Source organism: Sander lucioperca, chromosome 10, assembly GCF_008315115.2.
Source record: "Sander lucioperca isolate FBNREF2018 chromosome 10, SLUC_FBN_1.2, whole genome shotgun sequence".
Classification (NCBI taxonomy): domain Eukaryota; kingdom Metazoa; phylum Chordata; class Actinopteri; order Perciformes; family Percidae; genus Sander; species Sander lucioperca.
In genome coordinates, this window is record NC_050182.1 from 7832372 (window position 1) to 7854129 (window position 21758).

General features: G+C 43.4%; 1 protein-coding gene across 1 annotated transcript; it reads right to left on the bottom strand.

The window, feature by feature from the left end:
* Nucleotides 1-14474: 14474 nt before the first annotated feature.
* LOC118496109 (retrovirus-related Pol polyprotein from transposon opus) lies at nucleotides 14475-20718 on the bottom strand. The gene has a single exon (XM_036006372.1). It carries the CDS (start codon nucleotides 18345-18347, stop codon nucleotides 14475-14477), a length of 3873 nt encoding a protein of 1290 aa, XP_035862265.1. The 5' UTR covers nucleotides 18348-20718.
* Nucleotides 20719-21758: the final 1040 nt, after the last annotated feature.

Sequence of the window (21758 nt, forward strand, 5' to 3'; positions counted from 1 at the left end):
CCCTATGAAAAAACGAGGTAGAGATGATGTGACCCTGCCCGGAGGAAGCCCGGGGCCCCCGTCTGGAGCCAGGCCCAGATGGAGGGCCCGTCAGCGAGCGCCTGGTGGCCGGGTTTGCCACGGAGCCCGGCCGGGCACAGCCCGAAAAAGCTACGTGGCACCTCTCTCTCCAACCCATGGGCCCACCACCTGTGGGAGGAACCGCTGGGGTCGGGTGTGCTGCCACATGGGTGGCAGTGAAGGTCAGGGGCCTCGACGGACCAGACCCGGGCAGCAGACGCTGGCTCTGGGGACGTGGAACGTCACCTCTCTGTGGGGGAAGGAACCGGAACTTGTGCGGGAGGTGGAGCGCTACCAGTTGGATCTGGTGGGGCTTACCTCTACGCACAGTCTCGGTTCTGGAACCATACTCCTGGATAGGGGTTGGACTCTTTTCTTCTCCGGAGTTGCCCAGGGTGTGAGGCGCCGGGCGGGTGTGGGGATACTCACAAGCCCCCGGCTGAGCGCCGCTACGTTGGAGTTTACCCCGGTGGACGAGAGGGTCGCCTCCCTACGCCTGCGGGTTGTGGGGGGGGAAACTCTGACTGTTGTTTGTGCGCATGCACCAAACAAGAGCTCGGAGTATTCGGCCTTCTTGGAGACCTTGAATGGAGTCCTGTATGGGGCTCCAGTAGGGGACTCCATAGTTCTGCTGGGGGACTTCAACGCGCACGTGGGCAATGATGGAGACACATGGAGAGGCGTGATTGGGAGGAACGGCCTCCCTGATCTAAACCAGAGTGGTTGTTTGTTGTTGGACTTCTGTGCTAGTCATGGATTGTCTATAACGAACACCATGTTCGAACATAGGGATGCTCATAAGTGTACTTGGTACCAGAGCACCCTAGGCCAAAGGTCAATGATCGATTTTATAATCGTTTCATCTGATCTGAGGCCGTATGTTTTGGACACTCGGGTGAAGAGAGGGGCAGAGCTGTCAACTGATCACCATCTGGTGGTGAGTTGGGTCAGAGGGTGGGGGAAGACTCTGGACAGACCTGGTAAACCCAAACGGGTAGTGCGGGTGAACTGGGAACGTCTGGAGGAGGCCCCTGTCCGACAGACTTTCAACTCACACCTCCGGCGGAGCTTTTCGTGCATCCCTGTGGAGGCTGGGGGCATTGAACCCGAGTGGACAATGTTCAAAGTTTCCATTGCTGAAGCTGCGGCGGGGAGCTGTGGTCTTAGGGTCTTAGGTGCCTCAAGGGGCGGCAACCCACGAACACCGTGGTGGACACCGGTGGTCAGGGAAGCCGTCCGACTGAAGGAGTCTTTCTGGGATATGTTATCCCAGGGGACTCCGGAGGCAGTTGCAAGGTACCGAAGGGCCCGAAGGGCTGCAGCCTCTGCCGTGAAAGAGGCAAAGCAGCGGGTGTGGGAGAAGTTCGGAGAAGACATGGAGAAGGACTTTCGGTCGGCACCAAGGTGCTTCTGGAAAACCGTTCGCCACCTCAGGAGGGGGAAGCGGGGAACCATCCAAGCTGTGTACAGTAAGGATGGGACGCTGCTGACCTCAACTGAGGAGGTAATAGGGCGGTGGAAGGAGCACTTTGAGGAACTCCTAAATCCGACTAATACGGATGGTAGAGGCAGAGCTGGAGGATGATGGGGGATTGTCGTCAATTTCCCTGGTGGAAGTTGCTGAGGTAGTTAAACAACTCCACAGTGGCAAAGCCCCAGGGATTGATGAGATCCGTCCAGAAATGCTTAAAGCTCTGGGTGTGGAGGGGTTGTCTTGGTTGACACGCCTCTTCAACATTGCATGGAAGTCGGAGACGGTGCCTAAGGAGTGGCAGACCGGGGTGGTGGTTCCCCTTTTCAAAAAGGGGGACCAGAGGGTGTGTGCCAATTACAGGGGTATCACACTTCTCAGCCTCCCCGGTAAAGTCTACTCCAAGGTGCTGGAAAGGAGGGTTCGGTCGATAGTCGAACCTCAGGTTGAAGAGGAACAATGCGGATTCCGTCCTGGTCGTGGAACAACGGACCAGATCTTTACTCTCGCAAGGATCCTGGAGGGAGCCTGGGAGTATGCCCAACCGGTCTACATGTGCTTTGTGGATCTGGAGAAGGCGTATGACCGGGTCCCCCGGGAGACACTGTGGGAGGTGCTGCGGGAGTATGGGGTGAGGGGGTCCCTTCTCAGGGCCATCCAATCTCTGTACGACCAAAGCGAGAGCTGTGTCCGGGTTCTCGGCAGTAAGTCGGACTCGTTTCAGGTGAGAGTTGGCCTCCGCCAGGGCTGCGCTTTGTCACCAATCCTGTTTGTAGTATTTATGGACAGGATATCGAGGCGTAGTCGGGGTGGAGAGGGGTTGCAGTTTGGTGAGCTGGGGATCTCATCGCTGCTTTTTGCAGATGATGTGGTCCTGATGGCATCGTCGGCCTGTGACCTTCAGCACTCACTGGATCGGTTCGCAGCCGAGTGTGAAGCGGCTGGGATGAGGATCAGCACCTCTAAATCTGAGGCCATGGTTCTCAGCAGGAAACCGATGGAGTGCCTTCTCCAGGTAGGGAATGAGTCTTTACCCCAAGTGAAGGAGTTCAAGTACCTTGGAGTCTTGTTCGCGAGTGAGGGAACAATGGAGCGGGAGATTGGTCGGAGAATCGGCGCAGCGGGTGCGGTATTACACTCAATTTATCGCACCGTTGTGACGAAAAGAGAGCTGAGCCAGAAGGCAAAGCTCTCAATCTACTGGTCAGTTTTCGTTCCTACCCTCACCTATGGTCATGAAGGCTGGGTCATGACCGAAAGAACGAGATCCAGGGTACAAGCGGCCGAAATGGGTTTCCTCAGGAGGGTGGCTGGCGTCTCCCTTAGAGATAGGGTGAGAAGCTCAGTCATCCGTGAGGAGCTCGGAGTAGAGCCGCTGCTCCTTCGCGTCGAAAGGAGCCAGTTGAGGTGGTTCGGGCATCTGGTAAGGATGCCCCCTGGGCGCCTCCCTAGGGAGGTTTTCCAGGCACGTCCAGCTGGGAGGAGGCCTCGGGGAAGACCCAGGACTAGGTGGAGGGATTATATCTCCAACCTGGCCTGGGAACGCCTCGGGATCCCCCAGTCGGAGCTGGTTAATGTGGCTCGGGAAAGGGAAGTTTGGGGTCCCCTGCTGGAGCTGCTACCCCCGCGACCCGTTACCGGATAAGCGGAAGAAGATGGATGGATGGAAATTTCCTATTTGAGTAAAACTGATCCAGTGATCAGCTGCTTTAGGAAATAACCAAGACCTTCTTCTTTTTTTTTTAAGTGAAACTATATATCTTGTGAGCTGTTGTTTTAAGATTGACATCCTCCGTAGGGAACCAATGGGCTTGGAGCTGACTGCCACAGAGTAGGGAAGTCAGGAAGTTTTGAGCGACACATTGTTGTTGTTTTTTTCATGGGATTTATTGACAGTAGCAAAAATGCCTAAAAAAGCCTTAACCCTTAACATATTTTACAGACTAAGAATTCAAATATACTTCCCCATTAATTAACAGTTTTGAATATTCATAACTATTTGCATCGTGCTATTAATGTTGTATGTAAAAAAACAAAAACTTAAAAGGTTCTGCCAGGTAATGGCAGCCCACAGAGCTCCCTCCTTCCTGACAGAGGAATGAGTTTTATAGCCTGCATACACAGTGTTCATTAACTGTCTTCTGACACACTGGGATCTTAATTGATGCTGTCTGATTCACAAAAAGCCCTAATGATATCCTAATGAATCTTTAACTGAAATAACTGTCTTACATTCGTAAACAGACTCTACAAACTCTGGTATTACAAGTCCTCTTCACTTCTAGTCTGCTCCCTCTACATACACGTGATAAACCTGTCAGGGAGGCCCGTAATCTTTCCACACTGGTGATATGTTTGCCAAATCTCAAGGCTCTGGAGAATTTTTTCTTCTTCTATCCAAGCCTTTCTTCCTCCTGCAGAGAGAGAGAGAGAGAGAGAGATCCCAGCTGCAGGCAGGCTGAGGAAGCTCGGTCTGAATCAGTCACAGGGTTTATGAGGTCCTGCAGTCATAACACACATCAACATCAGACAGTCTGCTGAACAGACAGGAAGATCAGTGCCTGGACACGAGCAAGGTTCTGTTCATTCCTCAATGAAGCCCTTTCAACATCATGATTTTACTCTCAAATGGTGATTTGACCATTTGCTTGGAACTAGAGTTGCGTCGATTTCCGGTTTTACAGGTCCGCTCCGGTGGACGAAGCTAAACCTCTTTGATTTATGCTAACCGGTTGAATCGGCATTTGTCATTTTTAAAACCGTCTGGCAAATTGAAAAGTATCCTACATTAGGAACCTGTGCCGACGGCGTCAAAGCACTAAATGTAACTAGCATTGCAAACAGTGTTGGGCAGTAGCGTCAATAGTTTAACTACTTCTAAATAGCGTGTTTTTTGGCTTAGCTCTTTTATTGATGAAGTAGTGCTGTAGCGTCCACACGAGCTACATTTCCCCGAGCATTCTGTAGCTCAAGCACAGCTAAGGTTTCTGCTGCGGTCTGAAATAAAACTGCTTAGGACCACTAATGCCATTGACAAACACGGGCGTGTATGCCTTGTACATGGATGTATAAAAAAATCGCTTTGTAGTAAACTACTTTAGCCATGTTGCTGTAGCTACATTTATTTGGGGGCTATCGTTGGCTTCAGTGTAGTGAAGTTTCATTTATTGTACTGGTAGCTTAGCTCACTAAACTTTCCATTAGCCACTGGTAATAACCAATATGACAATCTGATGAACATAATGTAATGTTTGTTTAAAAACTATCTAACAGAGCTGCTATACTAATGCTATTTTGTGTTTTTTCTAGGCCAACCATCTTGGTAGGTAGGCTAATCTACCAAGATGGTGCTAACAGCAGACACCGTGGTGATTCGGTGCTTGTTGTTTTGTCTTGTTTTTGTTGTAAATTCAGTTTTCTGCTGCGATATCCAGAGCTCTTTCACCAGATATGAGCTAATGAATATCAGGGAAACAACACCAGCGGACTTAATTGCCACTTTTCTTGCGTCTTCCATGGATTTATTGGACATTCTTGTCAAAGGTGCGTTAACGGTGGCTCATACAGTGAACCGCAGGAGACGAGGTAGAAGGGCTGGTGTGCTTGTACGGCTTCGCGGCTGGGGATTTTGCACTCTGCTACCTGGGATATTTCTCTCCAACGTGCATTTACTGTGCAAGAAACTGGACAAACTTCAGCTACTGTAAGGAAAAACAGTGACTTTTCTACATCTGCCGTTTTGTGTTTCACAAAGATGTGGGTCTGTGATTCTATACTGGATTCAGCGATTCAGCTGGCTGGTTTCCAGCTGTTCAGAGCGGACCGTGACACAGAGAGCTCCGGCAAATCAAAAGATGGATGTACAGTTGTGTTCAGAATAATAGCAGTGTATTTAAAAAAGTGAATAATGCTCAAAATCCTTAGAATAGCTTTTAATTCGATAATATCAATGCATTGGGAACACTGCACATTCAATTCCAAATCAAAGCGTGACCAAAATTGATCAAGTTTGTGTTATACCTTTACAGAAAGTGAAGAAAAAGGAATATTAGGCTGTTCAAAAAAATAGCAGTATTTGCATTTTTCTTGACAAACTCAAACATTTACTGTATAAACTGAAAAATGTCTCAAGGGTTTGCTTTACTTTGAATCCCTGCACTAATATTTAGTTGTATAATCATTATTTCTGAGAACTGCTTCACATCTGTGTTGCATGAAGTCGACCAACTTCTGGCACCTGTGAACAGGTATTCCAGCCCAGGACGACTGAACTACATTCCACAATTCCTCGGCATTACTGGGTTTTGCCTCAGAAACAGCATTTTGATATCACCCCACAAGTTTTCTATGGGATTGAGGTCTGGGGATTGGGCTGTCCACTCCATAACATCAATCTTTACTCACTTACTGGTGTGTTTTGGGTCATTGTCTTGTTGAAAGACCCATTTCAAAGGCATTTCCTCTTCAGCATAAGGCAACATGACCTCTTCAAGTATTCTGATGTATTGAAACTGATCCATGATCCCTGGTATGCGATGAATAGGCCCGACACCACAGTATGAGAAACATCCCCATAACATGATTTATGCACCACCATGCTTTGCTGTCTTCACAGTGTACTGTGGCTTGAATTCAGTGCCTGGGGGTCATCGGACAAACTGTCTGCGGCCCCTAAACCCAAAAAGAACAATTTTGCTCTTATCAGTCCACAGAATGTTGCGCCATTTCTCCTTTGGCCAGTCAATGTGTCCTTTGGCAAATTTCAACCTATTCAGTACATGTCTTTTTTTTCAGCAATGGGACTTTGCGAGGGCTTCTAACTGATAGCTTTGTTTCACATAGCCTTCTTCTGATCGTAACAGTACTCACAGGTAACTTTAAGTCTTCTTTGATTTTCCTGGAGCTGATCATTGGTTGAGCCTTTGCCATTTTGGCTATTCTTCGATTCATTTGAATGGTAGTTGACTGTTTTTTCCCACATCGTTCAGGCTTCGTCAGCAGCCTATACTTTTCTGCACTTCTGTATATGTTTTCCCCTCTCCAATCAACTTTTTAATCAAAGTCTGCTGTTCCTCAGAGCAATGTCTGGAATGACCCATTTTGCTGAGTATTTCAGTGTGAAATGCACTATAACCAGCATGCACAACATTTGCTTCCTTCCTACCTTAAATATGGGCCATAATTGACATCTGTTTCTTCACAGAATCAATCACCTCACTAATTGAACACAACACTGCTATTATTTTGAACATGTCCCTTTCAATTACAGATTCAATTACACAGAATGAGCAGCATGCATGTCATGACTGTTGGGTCTGTTGGTTTTCTATGACTCTACAACACTTACTAGTAAATTATTTGCCATATAGAAATATCACTTCTACCAAAACATTTGATTTATGAGGTTAGTGATGTTGGACTGCTATTATTTTGAACACAACTGTATCTGTTTTTACACTAACAGTGGCTGGTGTAATGATAAAACAATGATCCGGCAGCACTGGTCTCCTGATCTGGAAACTTTCTCTATCAACTGCAAATCCTTCTAGAGCTTAAGCATGTGGTGGTGGAACACCTTGGCTCCATTGAGGTTCTCAAGGGGACTGCTGAACATTTGGAAACTGCCCTAGTGATCCGGTTCACTGAACACAAAATCCCATGGTCAGTATGATGATGGACTCCTGTAATGTAATGCGAGGGAGCAAGTCTGGGCTGGAGACCAGAATAAGATTTTAAAAAAATACTGCAAGAACATCTGTCTTGAGTGTTTCATGGTAATGTATGTGTGCTTTAGAACGTAATCACTGTAAAACACTAGAAAATAAGCTTTATTTATCTCTGTCTACTGTACAATGACAAATTCAGGTACAAAACAACTGGTCTTATCTACTGCCAGAAAACGCTTGGTTACATTGTAACTAGGGATGTCCAGATCCGATCACGTGATCGGAAATCGGGCCCGATCACATGGTTTTAGACTCGATCGGAATCGGACGTTATCTCCCGATCAGGACTCAGATATGTATGTATATATTCTCATTATTTTTTAACACATCTATAGTTATGCGGTGGCACAGAGTTAGACCCTTTTGACTCCACACAGAAACAGCAACGCGTGCGGCATGACATCACTTTGTTGCAGAGACGCTATTGGTTAAATGCCGGCAAAGTAGAGCACGGAAGCAGCTTGAAGCGGAAAGCACGAGTATGTCTGCGGTCTGGAGGTATTATAAAGTTGAATTATTATAGAAGTATCGGATCGGGACTCGGTATCGGTAGATACTCAAAATCAAATGACTCGGACTCGAGGGCAAAAAAACCTGATCGGGACATCCCTAATTGTAACCTTGGTTCTCTGAGTGAAGAGACTCTCTCTCCACCATACATATGGAATAAGTAACGGCGTAACAGGAGAGAAGCCAGTCATTTAAGTTTATTGCAAAACTTTTCAGTGCTCGTTTTTCATTTTGTGACCTTCGATTGAATGAAGGACTATTTGTTTTTTCTCTTCTTCATTGAAGTTTTCTTTAAAATAGGTTAAAATCTCGTCTGGTTCTCGTGAACCCAATCTTGTGTCTCGTCTCGTAAGCAGGGTGTCTCATCCCACCCCTAGTTATAACTGATTTTAATAATTTTTTAATAATAAAAAAATAATAATTAGTGCTTTGTGCACTGTATATAGTATAATTTGATTATTTCATTTATTTCCACCAGAAATGACTCAAGTTAGAACAGGAAAAAAGAGGCTAATGAAGAAGCTCTGGCTTGACAGTCATTCTACAAACATTCATTTCAGCGTTTAGCTCGACATTCTTCCCATCCTCAAGGAGTATGTGATGGTGTTCCAGGTGTGTTTTCGAATTAGGTGCGTAATCAATCTCTGATAAATGAATTAGGCCTATTCTTGTATGGCCTCATCAGTTACATTATGATATAAATTGATCAGTCAAGTATGTTTATTACACAAGTATGTGTAATAAAATGATTGTAGTATTTTAAACTTAACATGCCATATACTGTATATTCATAGGGCGGCCAAACCCTTGTTCACAAGCTGCATGACAAACAGCTTGAGTAGTCATCAATTTTCTGGTGTGCTGTCAAGGCTGAGCATCTTAAGACCACACCAAAGGAGCTCATGGAGATGGATTTCAGGGCAAACATGCTGCCGCTCCACGAGATCTACATTGGTGCAGTCGCTGAGAAAAAAAGGCAAATCAAATGTTTTTCCAAACCAGTTTCTCTAAAAAAAATGCTTTCATTTATAATAATTTTTCATAATTTGTTCAGTGTGTGCTGAAGTTTTGAGAACCACTCTCAGTTGTTTCCGTACCAGGCAGGAATGTTTCCTGTCAGGACGCTTTCAATGATGCAGGAGTAGAAATTGCTCAGTATTTGACGGAATACCCAGAATGTCCTTAGGCGCCTGAGGTGAAACAGTCTCTGCCTTGCCTTTCTCACAACTGAGTCAGTAACCCAGTGCCCAGGTCAGACCCTCGAGATGTGGACCCTAAGGTAATGGAAGCCGTCCACCTTCTCCACTGAGGGCCCATTGATATCAAGGGGGGTGTAGTTCCTTCCCTGAAGTCTGTTTCTATAAAAGTCTATGGGGAGAAGACCCTACTTCTCACTTGATTTATTACCTCAGTAAACATTTTCCTAATAAGTTTTAAACAGCTCACGCACTATCAGCAGCCCAATCCTGGAAAACCTGGACTAGATTCACTGACTGACTCATTTCTGTAAGTTTAAAAAAAAAAACTTGAAATTGAAGGATTTTACACGTCATAATTATCTTAACTGCAGAAAAAAGTGAACTCAACTTAATTTCTGTTGAACTGGTAAAATTTCTTTTTTTTGGAAACTAGGCTACGTTCAGACTGCAGGCCTTAATGCTCAATTCAGACTTATTGCCAGATTTGATTTTTTGACTGACTGTTCACATATTTTTTTGTGCATCAGACTCAAGTATGAACTGGGCACAGCCTGAAAATGCTTATCAAAATAAACCCATGGATGTATTAAGAGAACCAAGGAGATGTAATCATGTCGTGCTAATGGCTACCACTAGCTACTAACCAATAGCCTGGCAGTTTGGGAACAGTAACGTTAATAAGGTTACATCCACGTTACAGGCTTTACAGCTTACAGTTCAGTTCATTATACCTAGATAAATAGATCTGGATATGGCTTAGTGCAGGTTACAACTTTAAAGACATAATTATTTAAAGTGGCTATATGTAACTTTCAGTTTATGTTGATTCTAGAGGCCGCTATGGGAGACAAAAGCGGTAGTGTTTTTACCACACCTGCTGCCGTAAAGGTCTTTTCTTTAAGGTGCTGTATTGCCCATCGTATAACAGATTTAGCGTTACCAGCAGTGTTGTAGTCGAGTCACCAACTAGTTAGTTAGTGAATGAAATTAGCTCTGTAGGAAGAGTATTCCACTGATTTATAGCCACAAAGGAGAATGATGTCCTCCCAAATGCAGTTTTACGTTGTGGAAGACTACATTCACCCCTTGTGGCTATAGATAGATACCGTGTTGTTTTTTCAGAGCAGTGTGTAACAAATCTTTTCAGAGGAGGAGCAGAAGCATTATGAATTATTTTAAAAATGAAGCAAACATTTGAGTGAAATATAACATTTTCAAGATTTAGCATGTCATATTTAGTGAGAATATGACAGTGATGGTAATGACGTGGCTTTTTGTCATGGATCTTGAGGGCACTTTTATATGATGATTCAAGTGGCCTTAGGGCTGTTTTACATGCCTAAGACCAACTTGAAATACAATATAAAAAATGTGGAATAATCATTGCGTATAGGTATGTACTTGATGTCTCAACAGTAAGGGAATTTCTTATGTTTCTGTAGTTAGATAGATTAAATTTCAGCGTGTTGCCCAGCTTTTTGAGATGTTTTTTAAAGCTGAGAGTTGGATCAAGGATGACACTCAGATATTTGAATAGGTCCACATTTTTTATTTTCCCATTTACAAAGATGTCAGGACACTCTCTAAGCATCTGTTTGTGAAAAACATTGTAGCAGACTTGTCAACATTCAATGTAAGACAGGAATTGTGCAGCCAGTCAGCAACCCTATACATTGCCTTTGTTAGTTTTATAGAAACCTCTGTTGCATTTTTCCCATGAGTATATAAAACAGTATCATCAGCATAGTATGTCAACGTCACCACATACAGATGGTAATTCATTAATGTATATACTGAATAGCAGCGGTCCTAAGATCGACCCTTGTGGTACGCCCAGTGTGCATGCTTTAAGTGGTGACAGAGTGTTCACCCTCATACGCTGGTGTCGGGCACTCAGATATGATTCAATCCAGTTTTTTGTGTTTATGGAGAGGTCATAGCTGGCCTGTTTGTTTAACAGTATTTCATGATTGACAGTGTCAAAAGCCTTCCGTAAATCAAGGAAAACTGCTCCCACTACTCCTCCTTAATCTAGGTTTGTTTTGATTACTTCAAGGAAGTAGCAGCAGGCTGTTTCAGTAGAATATTTTTTCCTGAAACCAAATTGCATAGGATGTAGAAAAGCCTTGGATTCCTGGTGAGTAATTAGTTGTTCTGACACTATTTGTTCCATCACCTTTGAGATGGCTGAAAGGATGCTGATAGGCCGATAGTTGCTGACCTCCTGTGAATCCCCAGATTTATGTACAGGGGTAACTATGGCAAATTTCAGGCTACTGGGGAAGATGCTCTCATTTATTGACTTGTTTATTAAAATAGTTAAAGGAGAGGTAATAAATAATAAATCTCTATGCTGTTTTTAAAATGCAGTATCAAGTCCATATACATCTTTTGCTTTGCTGTTAGACAGGGTTCAGAGTATTTTTCCAACCACTGCCTCATTTGTAGGTGTCATATTTAGGGCAGAATCGCCACTAACCAGTGTGGAAGGGAGGTGGGTTTTTGGAAAACTCAAACTCAGTTTTTGTACAGAATTTACGAAATAATCATTAAAATGTGTTGCAACAACAAAGGCTATCAGTTTGAGTTACACCATTGATTTGGAGCTGTATATTTTCACATTTGGGTTTTTCCTTTCCAAGCAATTTGTCAATGCTTTTCCAAAGTCTTTTACCATTCCCTTTGGCATCTTTGATAATATCCAGGAAGACGTTTTCTCTTGCTTTTCTGAGCTGCTGTGTGACTTTGATTCTCAGACTTTCAAAAATAAAATTGTTATAACCTTAGATGGTTAATAATGCACGCACACTTTGAAACGGTTAGCTGACTTTACTTAACGTCTGCAGCACATACACAGGTAGAAAAACCAAGGGTAAGCTTCGCTTCAGAGCTCGAACCTCCTATGGCGCCATTTTGATGCTACAAAGCGATCACCCGAAGTTAGCATCCCATTGACTGCCATTCATTTTGACGTCACTTTGACAACGAATAACTTTACATCTGAAGCGTTTAAAGACTCTATTTGTCCATTGTTTATTTCTAAAGAAACACGGCAATGTATGAAAGGCTCCATTACCTTGTACCTCACGTTATGGCTCCGTAGTAGACGTTTTTGTAAAAATAGGCTAACGATTGTGTCATAACCACGCAACTTACTGTCTCGTAGTAGAGGAATTACCATACAGTACAGGAGAAGCTCGCAGACATTAGCTGTTTAAGTTTAATTACTAATGTTAACTAGCATTTTAGTTAGCAATAATTAGCCTGTGTCCATGTTATCTCCTTACATATACCTACGCTCTCCGTCTCTGCAAGATTGGGAATGATTGAGATTTCTCTTGGCACAGCTACCAGAAGACTTACAACTTTCAGACACGTTGCTCACGTCACTTTTAAGTCGTCTCTCTCAGTTGGAGGCTGCTCAGTAACGCTCAGCGCTCACCGGAAAAGTGCTTCTATAGGCCTTCACTGGTCTCCGTCCAGAGCAACAGGATCTGTTGGTCCATTCTTATATACTGTCTATGAGAAAAACACGCAGGTAGCAGCACATGTCAATGTAAGGGGCACTTATAAAGTAGAGTAAAGTGCTGCCTTTCTAAGGAACTTTTCAAAAGAGAAGATACCAAAATAGTTTACTCAGAACATATAGCCGGCATTTATTAAACATCAATTATCCAACAGTATGACCTTGTTTCTCTTTTCTTTTGTAATGTCCTTTTAGTTGTGAAAATCAGTATTTCTCTTAGTTTTCAACCCTTTTTCCACATCAGTTGAGAAAAAAACACAAAAAAATAAAATGTCCTCAGAGCTCTGATGAAATAACCCCAAAATAATAAACCAAAGTCCATCTACCCGGGTAGTATGTTTTTTTTTAAAGTGTGGTGAGATCTCACGCTTATCTGTACGATGCAAAGAAGAAACGATGAGTAGAAGCAGTCCGTGTTGCAGGCAATATGATCATCCACGCCCTCTGCTCCTCTGCCTCAGGTGTCCAAAAAAAACCAACCTGCAGGGCAGGGCAATATTCAATTACTCAATAACTACCAGATCTGGGAATATAACTCTTATTCATGAATTGTAGTAGCTTAAATTCTTATTTTCACTACACACATGAAACTCAAGCACTAGCATACCAAGTAGTAACATAGCTTCAACATAGCATGGAATAATACTTCAAATCATTAAACTCATGTTCAACCCCGATTGGTTTCTTAACTTACGCAGTACACTTATCAATACATTTTCACACAATGCATTAAACAACTGAATTAACAGCAAAAAATAGAAAAATAGAGATAACTTTGCGTGCTTGACTCACATCTATCACGCTATGTCTGCTAGTAACACAAATGACGAACACGTGTAAAACACTCACCGGAGAAAGAGAATAGAAGTAAATAAATTTGTCATAAGTTCGACCCTTTTTCTCTGCTTTTCCTTCCTTAGAAGTAGATTTGGTGGGAAAAACGTTTTTTTAACTAGCTCTTAAGTGTTATTTCTAACTTTTTTTCACTCAGTGTGGAAAATCCAAACATGGCTTCAGCTCACTATCATTCCGTTGCTTTTTTTCCTTCTTCTCTCTAAAAATCAATGTAGCAGTTTTCCCCCCTATGCAGCGCCACCACTGCCACCTACTGGACAAATATGGTGTGCAAATAAAAAATAACTACAAGTAATCAAGAATACATTAATATAATATAATATTAAACTAGAAATAACCTAATCCTGTTTGTAGGCTATTTTCGAGTGGGTTACATCCTCCCCTCCTTAATCTGCATGCATCCTTGCATGTTGCACACTACACTATTTCAGATGTTAAGGGTGTTAAGTGACATATGTAAGGTACAGTGTCAAGAGAAAGGGTTTGGGAGAAAGCTTGGTCTAACCCAGTTAAAATGGAGTGCATAACTGTGACTAATGGGTTCCCTAAAGTTGGGTAGGTCAGCTTTTTGGGAGCTGTTTTATCCCTAAGGGATCTTCTCAATACCACCTCATCTTCAGGTAAAACTTCAGTCTTTTCTGACTCTGTGTGTTCTACATTTCCACTTTCCTCTGTCATTTCCAATCCATTTTCTGATCCATCTCTAGGACTACAATGCTCACTCAGGTCCGTTGCAGGAACATTAGGAGGAGTTATTTTGGCTCGTACAATCTCAGGTGCACGTGAGTATTGAACTTGACTTGCTTCATTATTTCCACCACCTCCAACATCCTTAGGTTCAAATGCTGGAGCTGCAGGGTTCAGTGTGGACACATCAAAACTCACATTAGCTTCCTGACTTGCAGAGACAGGCTCATTTTCCATCTGGGTATCCTCTTCAGTGGATTCTACAGCATGAGACCTTTGCTTGAGTCTGGTTTCTTCTTGTAGAATCCCTCTATCCTGCTCAGCAATAATCAAGGTCGAAGGTTGGTCATAAAGTGAGTAATACTCAACCCCATCCTCCTCTTCAGATCGTTCTCCATCTTCTTCAGCTCCATCATCAACAGGACATTCCGCAGAAGGACTCAGTCTCCTGCTACTAGTGTGGACTCTCTTACTTTGCTGTCAAACCTCTGTTTGTTCTGTGAAGCATTCTTCAAACTATGTTCAGTGGCCAGTCGATAGCTTTCAGTTAGACTCTCCGTCAGCTTCTTGACGTATTCAGAATGGGATAGTTTACCGCTTCCCTCAGGGTTCAGCCCAAAAGCTATGTCGACTGGGAGTCTTGGCTGGTGACCGAACATCAGCTGATAAGGGGAATAGCCAGTAGTATCATTTTTAGTGCAATTATATGCATGGACAAGGGGCTGCACAAAATCCCTCCACCTCACTTTGTCTCCCTCTTCAAGTGTACCCAGCATCTCAAGAAGTGTTCTGTTAAACCGCTCCACGGGATTTCCACGTGGGTGGTAAGGTGTTGTCCTCGTTTTTTTAATGCCAAGTAGCATACAGAGGTCTTTGATCAGGGCTGACTCAAAGTCGCGACCTTGGTCGCTGTGCAACCGCTCTGGAAATCCGTAATGAATGAAAAAGTTGTTCCATAGAGCTTTCGCCACTGTTCTTGACTTTTGATCTGCTGTTGGAACCGCTACCGCATATTTAGTGAAATGGTCGGTAATGACCAAGATGTTCTTTGTTCCTTTTCCATCAGGCTCCAGTGAAAGATAGTCCATACAGACCAACTCCAAAGGACGGCTTGTTTTTATATTCACCAGGGGAGCGCTTCTCTCAGCCCGTGCCTTTCTCCGTATACATCTCTCACAGGTCCTGATTTTCTCAGTCACGTCCATGGCCATACGAGGCCAATAGAACCGGGCACGAACCAAGTCCAAAGTTCTGTCAGTACCCAGGTGTCCGACAGCATCATGGAGGTTCTCTAGAGCTGTCTTTCTGTATTTCGTTGGAAGGACAAGTTGATGGAAAGGCTCACCTTGGCTTATGCGCTTTCGATATAGGACCTCATTGGAGAAGACCAGCTGCTCCATTATTCTCAACATCAACTGGACCTCTCTGTCTTCCTGACGCCTCAACCTGTATGAAAGTCGCTTTCCTGCTTTGACAAGCTCTATTACTCTACTGATGACTGGATCTTGCCGTTGCTCACGTGCCCAATCTTGAAGTGACATCTGCGGCAACGTACATGACCCGAGTACATCAGCTTGACAGAATCCTACGGGGATGGCAGAGGCCTCAATTGCCAAGCATTCAACTGGTACCGGCGTTTGGAAGTCCGGTTCTGTACTTGCTGCCGAGATGTGCTGGTGCCTCCGACACACTGCCTTCACAGCATCAGATGGAAAATCGACTCCTCTGTCGTCCTGTAGGAACTGGGCAAGGAAGCGTTGAATGCGATTATCCTCATCCTGAGAAGTGAAGTCAGGTTGGTATTCGTCATGATAATGTGGACGCCTTGAGAGAGCGTCTGCGTCTTGGTTCTTCTTTCCAGCTCTATACTGGATGTTAAAATCAAAGGTGGAAAGGGCAGCCAGCCAGCGGTGACCTGCAGCATCAAGCTTGGCAGACGTCAGTACATATGTCAGTGGGTTGTTGTCTGTCACAACAGTGAATTTCGCGCCGTAAAGATAATCAAAAAATTTCTCTGTGACAGCCCACTTTAAAGAGAGATATTCAAGCTTGTGTGCAGGGTATCTTCGTTCACAGCGGTTGAGTCCCCTGCTCGCATAGGCTATTACTCTCAATTTGCCTTCCTGCTCTTGATATAAGGCCGCACCAAGGCCATGAGTACTTGCGTCCGTATGTACAACATAAGGCTTCTTCGGGTCGGCAAACCCAAGAATCGGAGCAGTTGTGAGCTTTTGAATGAGCGTCTTGAATGCGTCTTCGCAGGCCAATGTCCATTTCTCATTAAACGGTCTTCTGAAATCCACACCTGAGAGACGTGTTGAGCTGCTATGTGAGTCAGACTTCCTTTTTGGTGGCAGATAGCCAGCTGTTAAGTCGTTCAGAGGCCTTGCGATTTTGGAGTAGTCCTTTATGAACCTCCTATAATAACCGGCGAATCCAAGGAAAGACTTAAGCTCTTTGATGTTATTAGGCCTAGGCCACGTCGTCAAAGCAGCTATCTTGGCTGGGTCGATCTCTACCCCATTAGCAGACACAACATGACCGAGATATTTAACAGATGTTTTGAAGAATTGACATTTCTCAGGTGAAAGCTTTAAGCCAAATTCCTTCAACCTCTGGAGAACTCTGAGTAATCGATCTTCATGTTCCTCAAGTGTAGCCGAGAAAACAATGACATCATCAAGAAAGACCAAGACCTCTCTCAAATTCATTCCACCCATGCACTTCTCCATTACTCTCTGAAAAGTACTGGGGGCATTTGTAACTCCCTGTGGCATCCTGTTAAACTCCCAGAACCCCATAGGTGTCACAAAAGCTGTTTTACACTTGTCCTTCTCCTCCATTTCTACTTGATAGTAGCCAGACTTGAGATCCATAATAGAAAACCACTTGGACCCGTTCAAGGCTGAGAAGGCTTCTTCGATGTTGGGTAAGGCATATGCATCTTTGATGGTTTGTCTGTTCAGTTTTCGGTAATCGATGCATAGCCTGATGTCACCATTCTTTTTCTTTACTACAACAATTGGAGAAGCGAAGGGGCTTTCTGATTCACGTATGATATTCGCATCTTGAAGCTCCTTTAGATGACATCTGACAGCCTCATAGTCAGATGGATGGATCGGTCTGGGCCTCTGTTTAAATGGAGATGGGTCTGACAAGCGTATCCTGTGTTTGATTTCAGTGGTATGACCAAAATCAAGGTCGTTGAATGCAAAAACGTCTGACATTGAATTTAACTTCCTGGTGATTCTCCCCTTCCACTCTTCAGACAAGGGAGAGTCTGCAAAATCAAAGGTGAGTTCACCAGAATCAGACACATGCATGGAGTTGCACGTCGCGAGAGATGGAGTAAAGTGGGATGGCTCACTCAATGTGACTTTGTTGTCATAAGCTGGTAAGGATGACACAGCTTTAGGAAAAGATAGCTCTGCAATGCTACGACCTGCTGACACTTTGATGTCATGTGCGGTCTCATTCTTCACCAAAACAGGCATCTTGAAGGATGGGGATGGGGGGATTGTCATGATGTAGCTACAAAACAAGAGTCCAGCAGGTAAACTGGATTGAGGGGGCTCCACTAAAAGGGGCATATTGGTTGCTACTGGGACACGCCTTGCGTATCCAGTTAAAGCCACTCTTTCTCCTGCAGGAATGGTGACACTCTTTTTGCTCTGCAGCTTCACAGTCCCAACTCTGCCATTTTGTTGATTTATTTTGAATCTGTGATACAAATGTTTCACAAGTGGGGAACAGTGACCACCATTGGTCCCATGTGTTACACGATCATCCTGAATAAGTGCACACTTTTCATACAGAGGATCCAGTGTGTTGGTGCCTATCAACAAGGGGACATCCATGTTTGTTCTGTGGTCAGGCACAACAAGTGCAAGGGTGTGAATCTTTACAGGTTTTCCCATGATATTCTCTGGAAAGTCTATGTTGACTTGGATGTAACCTAGATAGGGTACTTCCTGACCGCCAGCACCTTCTATGTCTAAAAGATCTTGAATGGGGGAAATGGGCTGATGTGAAAGGTGACTCTCATGGAAAGACTTTGAAATTGTGGTAACCTGGGAACCTGAATTTAGAAGGCTATCACACTGAACTCCTTCAACTACAACAGTTGATGTACATTTTGGCCCTATCAACCCTCTTGGGAGAGCACCACCCAATGACTGAGCTGGGGAATGTGTTTCACAGATGACTGTTTGTGTGTCTTGGCTTTGTGTGGGACATTTCATTTTACTTCCGGGTGCAGTTAGTCCCTCCACTGCGACCCTGTCCAGTTTAAATGGCCATATTTGGTTTCCCATTCATTTTGTCTTGCTTTGAGTTCTTTATATTTCTGATCCACCAATAGCTTATTTGGGGGATTTTCACACTGTCTTGCTAGATGGCCATCATTGCCACATTTGAAATAGAACCAAGCCTTTGGCCTGGGTTTTGGTGCTGTTTGTTGGGCTTGAATTTCAGCTACCCTAGCTAAGGGGGTTCCTTGAGCTGAATTCTGGATTTTGTTAGCATGTTTTTGCCTCCTTTGATCTTTCTTTTTGGTAAGTTCCATTTTTAGTTCAGCGACTTGTTTCCGTAAAGCTTCAGTTTCTGTGACATATGTCTGGAGGACATTTGCACTTGCATCATCAGAGAAAGGCGGTTCATGTGTGAGTTGCATATTCAAAGAGGACCTGGGCTTTGTGCTCCCTAAATGGCGTTGCATGCGATCTTGCTTTGCAGCTCTCTGGTCTTCCTCTGTTCTAACTTGTAGCAGGAAATCAGTGAAATCAGGTGGGTTTTCTGTTTTAAGCCCTAACTGCAGTGCCAGAATAAGGGACTGATCCCAGCATCCACGCCAAAACTGTCGCAACAGCTGTTTATTGGCATCAGCTTTCGCAATGCCGCCCCTCTTTATAGCTGTAGTGATCAGCACCTGTAATCGCTGCAGGTATTCTGAGGCTTTCTCTCCTGTGTTTTGATGAGTGCTAAGGAACCTTGCAAAGATTTCTTCCCCATCCTCAATTAACCCATATGCTGAGTCAAGAAGTTTCACGTAATTACGTGGAGCTGCGTCTGGGCCTAGCTGCCTGATTAAATCAGAGGCTGGTGGAAGCAGGCTTTCTAGGATTTTACGTCGCTGTATGTCAACAGGGGTTTTGTCCTGAATCATAAGCTCCACATGGAGAGACCATGTCTGAAAGTCAGCTTCATTAGGGGGTTTAGGAAGTTTGCCTGAAAAAGGACGAAGTCGCTTAGATTCCTGGCCTGAGGCATGGAAGTTGTCATTTTTAATAACATGCTCTACGATGATCCTCTGAACGTCAGGTGGATTGAGTATGTCATTGTCTGAGGCTCCTTGGTGGATTTGAGCTGACTGTGTTACAGTTGTCTGTTTTCTTGTTTTAGTAGTGACTGTAGGGGAAGAATGTTGGGTTGGGTAAAATTTTGTGTGTGTTTTACGGACTAGAGGGGTCCTACTGTCATCAGAATCTGGCTCACTATCAGAGTTTGAGCTGTTACTTGAGTCCAAGAGCTCTGCTCGCCCTGTGGGTAGGATTTCTCAGGAGTAGGAGCTACTTTATAAGCCCTATCTATACGCCACATAATGTTAGGATCTCCAACACTAGGACGATATTGTGGGAGGTTAGGAGCTAGGCCTATGACTGATTCCTCAGACTTAAACTCAACTAGAGCTTTTACTCCATTCTCTTGCCCTGTCTGCCTTACCCTAATAACTTTGTTCACAGGCCCAAAAGCTGAACATAATTTAGTTATCTGTTCATCAGTATCAGTTGAGGTAATACCCTCAACGTACACAGCCATTTTCAAATTCACACCATACTCTTGTTCAGTATCCATAACTGCATAGGATTTGACACAATTTACAAAAGCAAGCTGGAAAATGTTAAGGAAAAAAAAAAATTACAGTGTGTCAATAATCAGGTTTAACTGGCAATGTAAAGAAATACTGATTTAATCTAATTTCTCCTCCTGGCTGGCTCGCCAAATTTTGTAAGGGGCACTTATAAAGTAGAGTAAAGTGCTGCCTTTCTAAGGAACTTTTCAAAAGAGAAGATACCAAAATAGTTTACTCAGAACATATAGCCGGCATTTATTAAACATCAATTATCCAACAGTATGACCTTGTTTCTCTTTTCTTTTGTAATGTCCTTTTAGTTGTGAAAATCAGTATTTCTCTTAGTTTTCAACCCTTTTTCCACATCAGTTGAGAAAAAAAACACAAAAAAATAAAATGTCCTCAGAGCTCTGATGAAATAACCCCAAAATAATAAACCAAAGTCCATCTACCCGGGTAGTATGTTTTTTTTTAAAGTGTGGTGAGATCTCACGCTTATCTGTACGATGCAAAGAAGAAACGATGAGTAGAAGCAGTCCGTGTTGCAGGCAATATGATCATCCACGCCCTCTGCTCCTCTGCCTCAGGTGTCCAATGGCGAACACGTCCAATGGAACTCTCTCTCTCTCTCTCTCTCTCTCTCTCTCTCTCTCAAATCATGCATAAAAAAAACCAACCTGCAGGGCAGGGCAATATTCAATTACTCAATAACTACCAGATCTGGGAATATAACTCTTATTCATGAATTGTAGTAGCTTAAATTCTTATTTTCACTACACACATGAAACTCAAGCACTAGCATACCAAGTAGTAACATAGCTTCAACATAGCATGGAATAATACTTCAAATCATTAAACTCATGTTCAACCCCGATTGGTTTCTTAACTTACGCAGTACACTTATCAATACATTTTCACACAATGCATTAAACAACTGAATTAACAGCAAAAAATAGAAAAATAGAGATAACTTTGCGTGCTTGACTCACATCTATCACGCTATGTCTGCTAGTAACACAAATGACGAACACGTGTAAAACACTCACCGGAGAAAGAGAATAGAAGTAAATAAATTTGTCATAAGTTCGACCCTTTTTCTCTGCTTTTCCTTCCTTAGAAGTAGATTTGGTGGGAAAAACGTTTTTTTAACTAGCTCTTAAGTGTTATTTCTAACTTTTTTTCACTCAGTGTGGAAAATCCAAACATGGCTTCAGCTCACTATCGTTCCGTTGCTTTTTTTCCTTCTTCTCTCTAAAAATCAATGTAGCAGTTTTCCCCCCTATGCAGCGCCACCACTGCCACCTACTGGACAAATATGGTGTGCAAAGAAAAAATAACTACAAGTAATCAAGAATACATTAATATAATATAATATTAAACTAGAAATAACCTAATCCTGTTTGTAGGCTATTTTCGAGTGGGTTACATCAACAGGGCAGGGTACCCCTCTTCACGTCCCTGAGGGAACCTGGGTTAATTAATAAAGGTTCCGGGGTGCCGTACCCTTAAACACAGTGACACAGTTTCAGTCTGTAACAAAAATGATCAGTGGTCAGTCTTGATTTAAGTAACTTCTTTAGAGAAGCATCTCTTTTTCTCATTAGGTCCCAGAGAGCACCAGTGAACCAAGGCAGAGTAGGTTTTGTATTTGATATCCTGGCATTTGATTTTGTATATTTCAACAAGATAGCTTTAAATGCAGTTACTAGATCATTGCATGATTGATAACAGGTTTTATTTTCAGTAATAGTTTTCCAGTTTGTATGCTTTATTTCATTCTCAATGAGTGCCAAATCTTTTTTTGGGATGAAGGAAAAGTTGGAGATGTCTCTTATTGGATTTGGGTTTTTAAATCGTGATTTGATGATTTTCC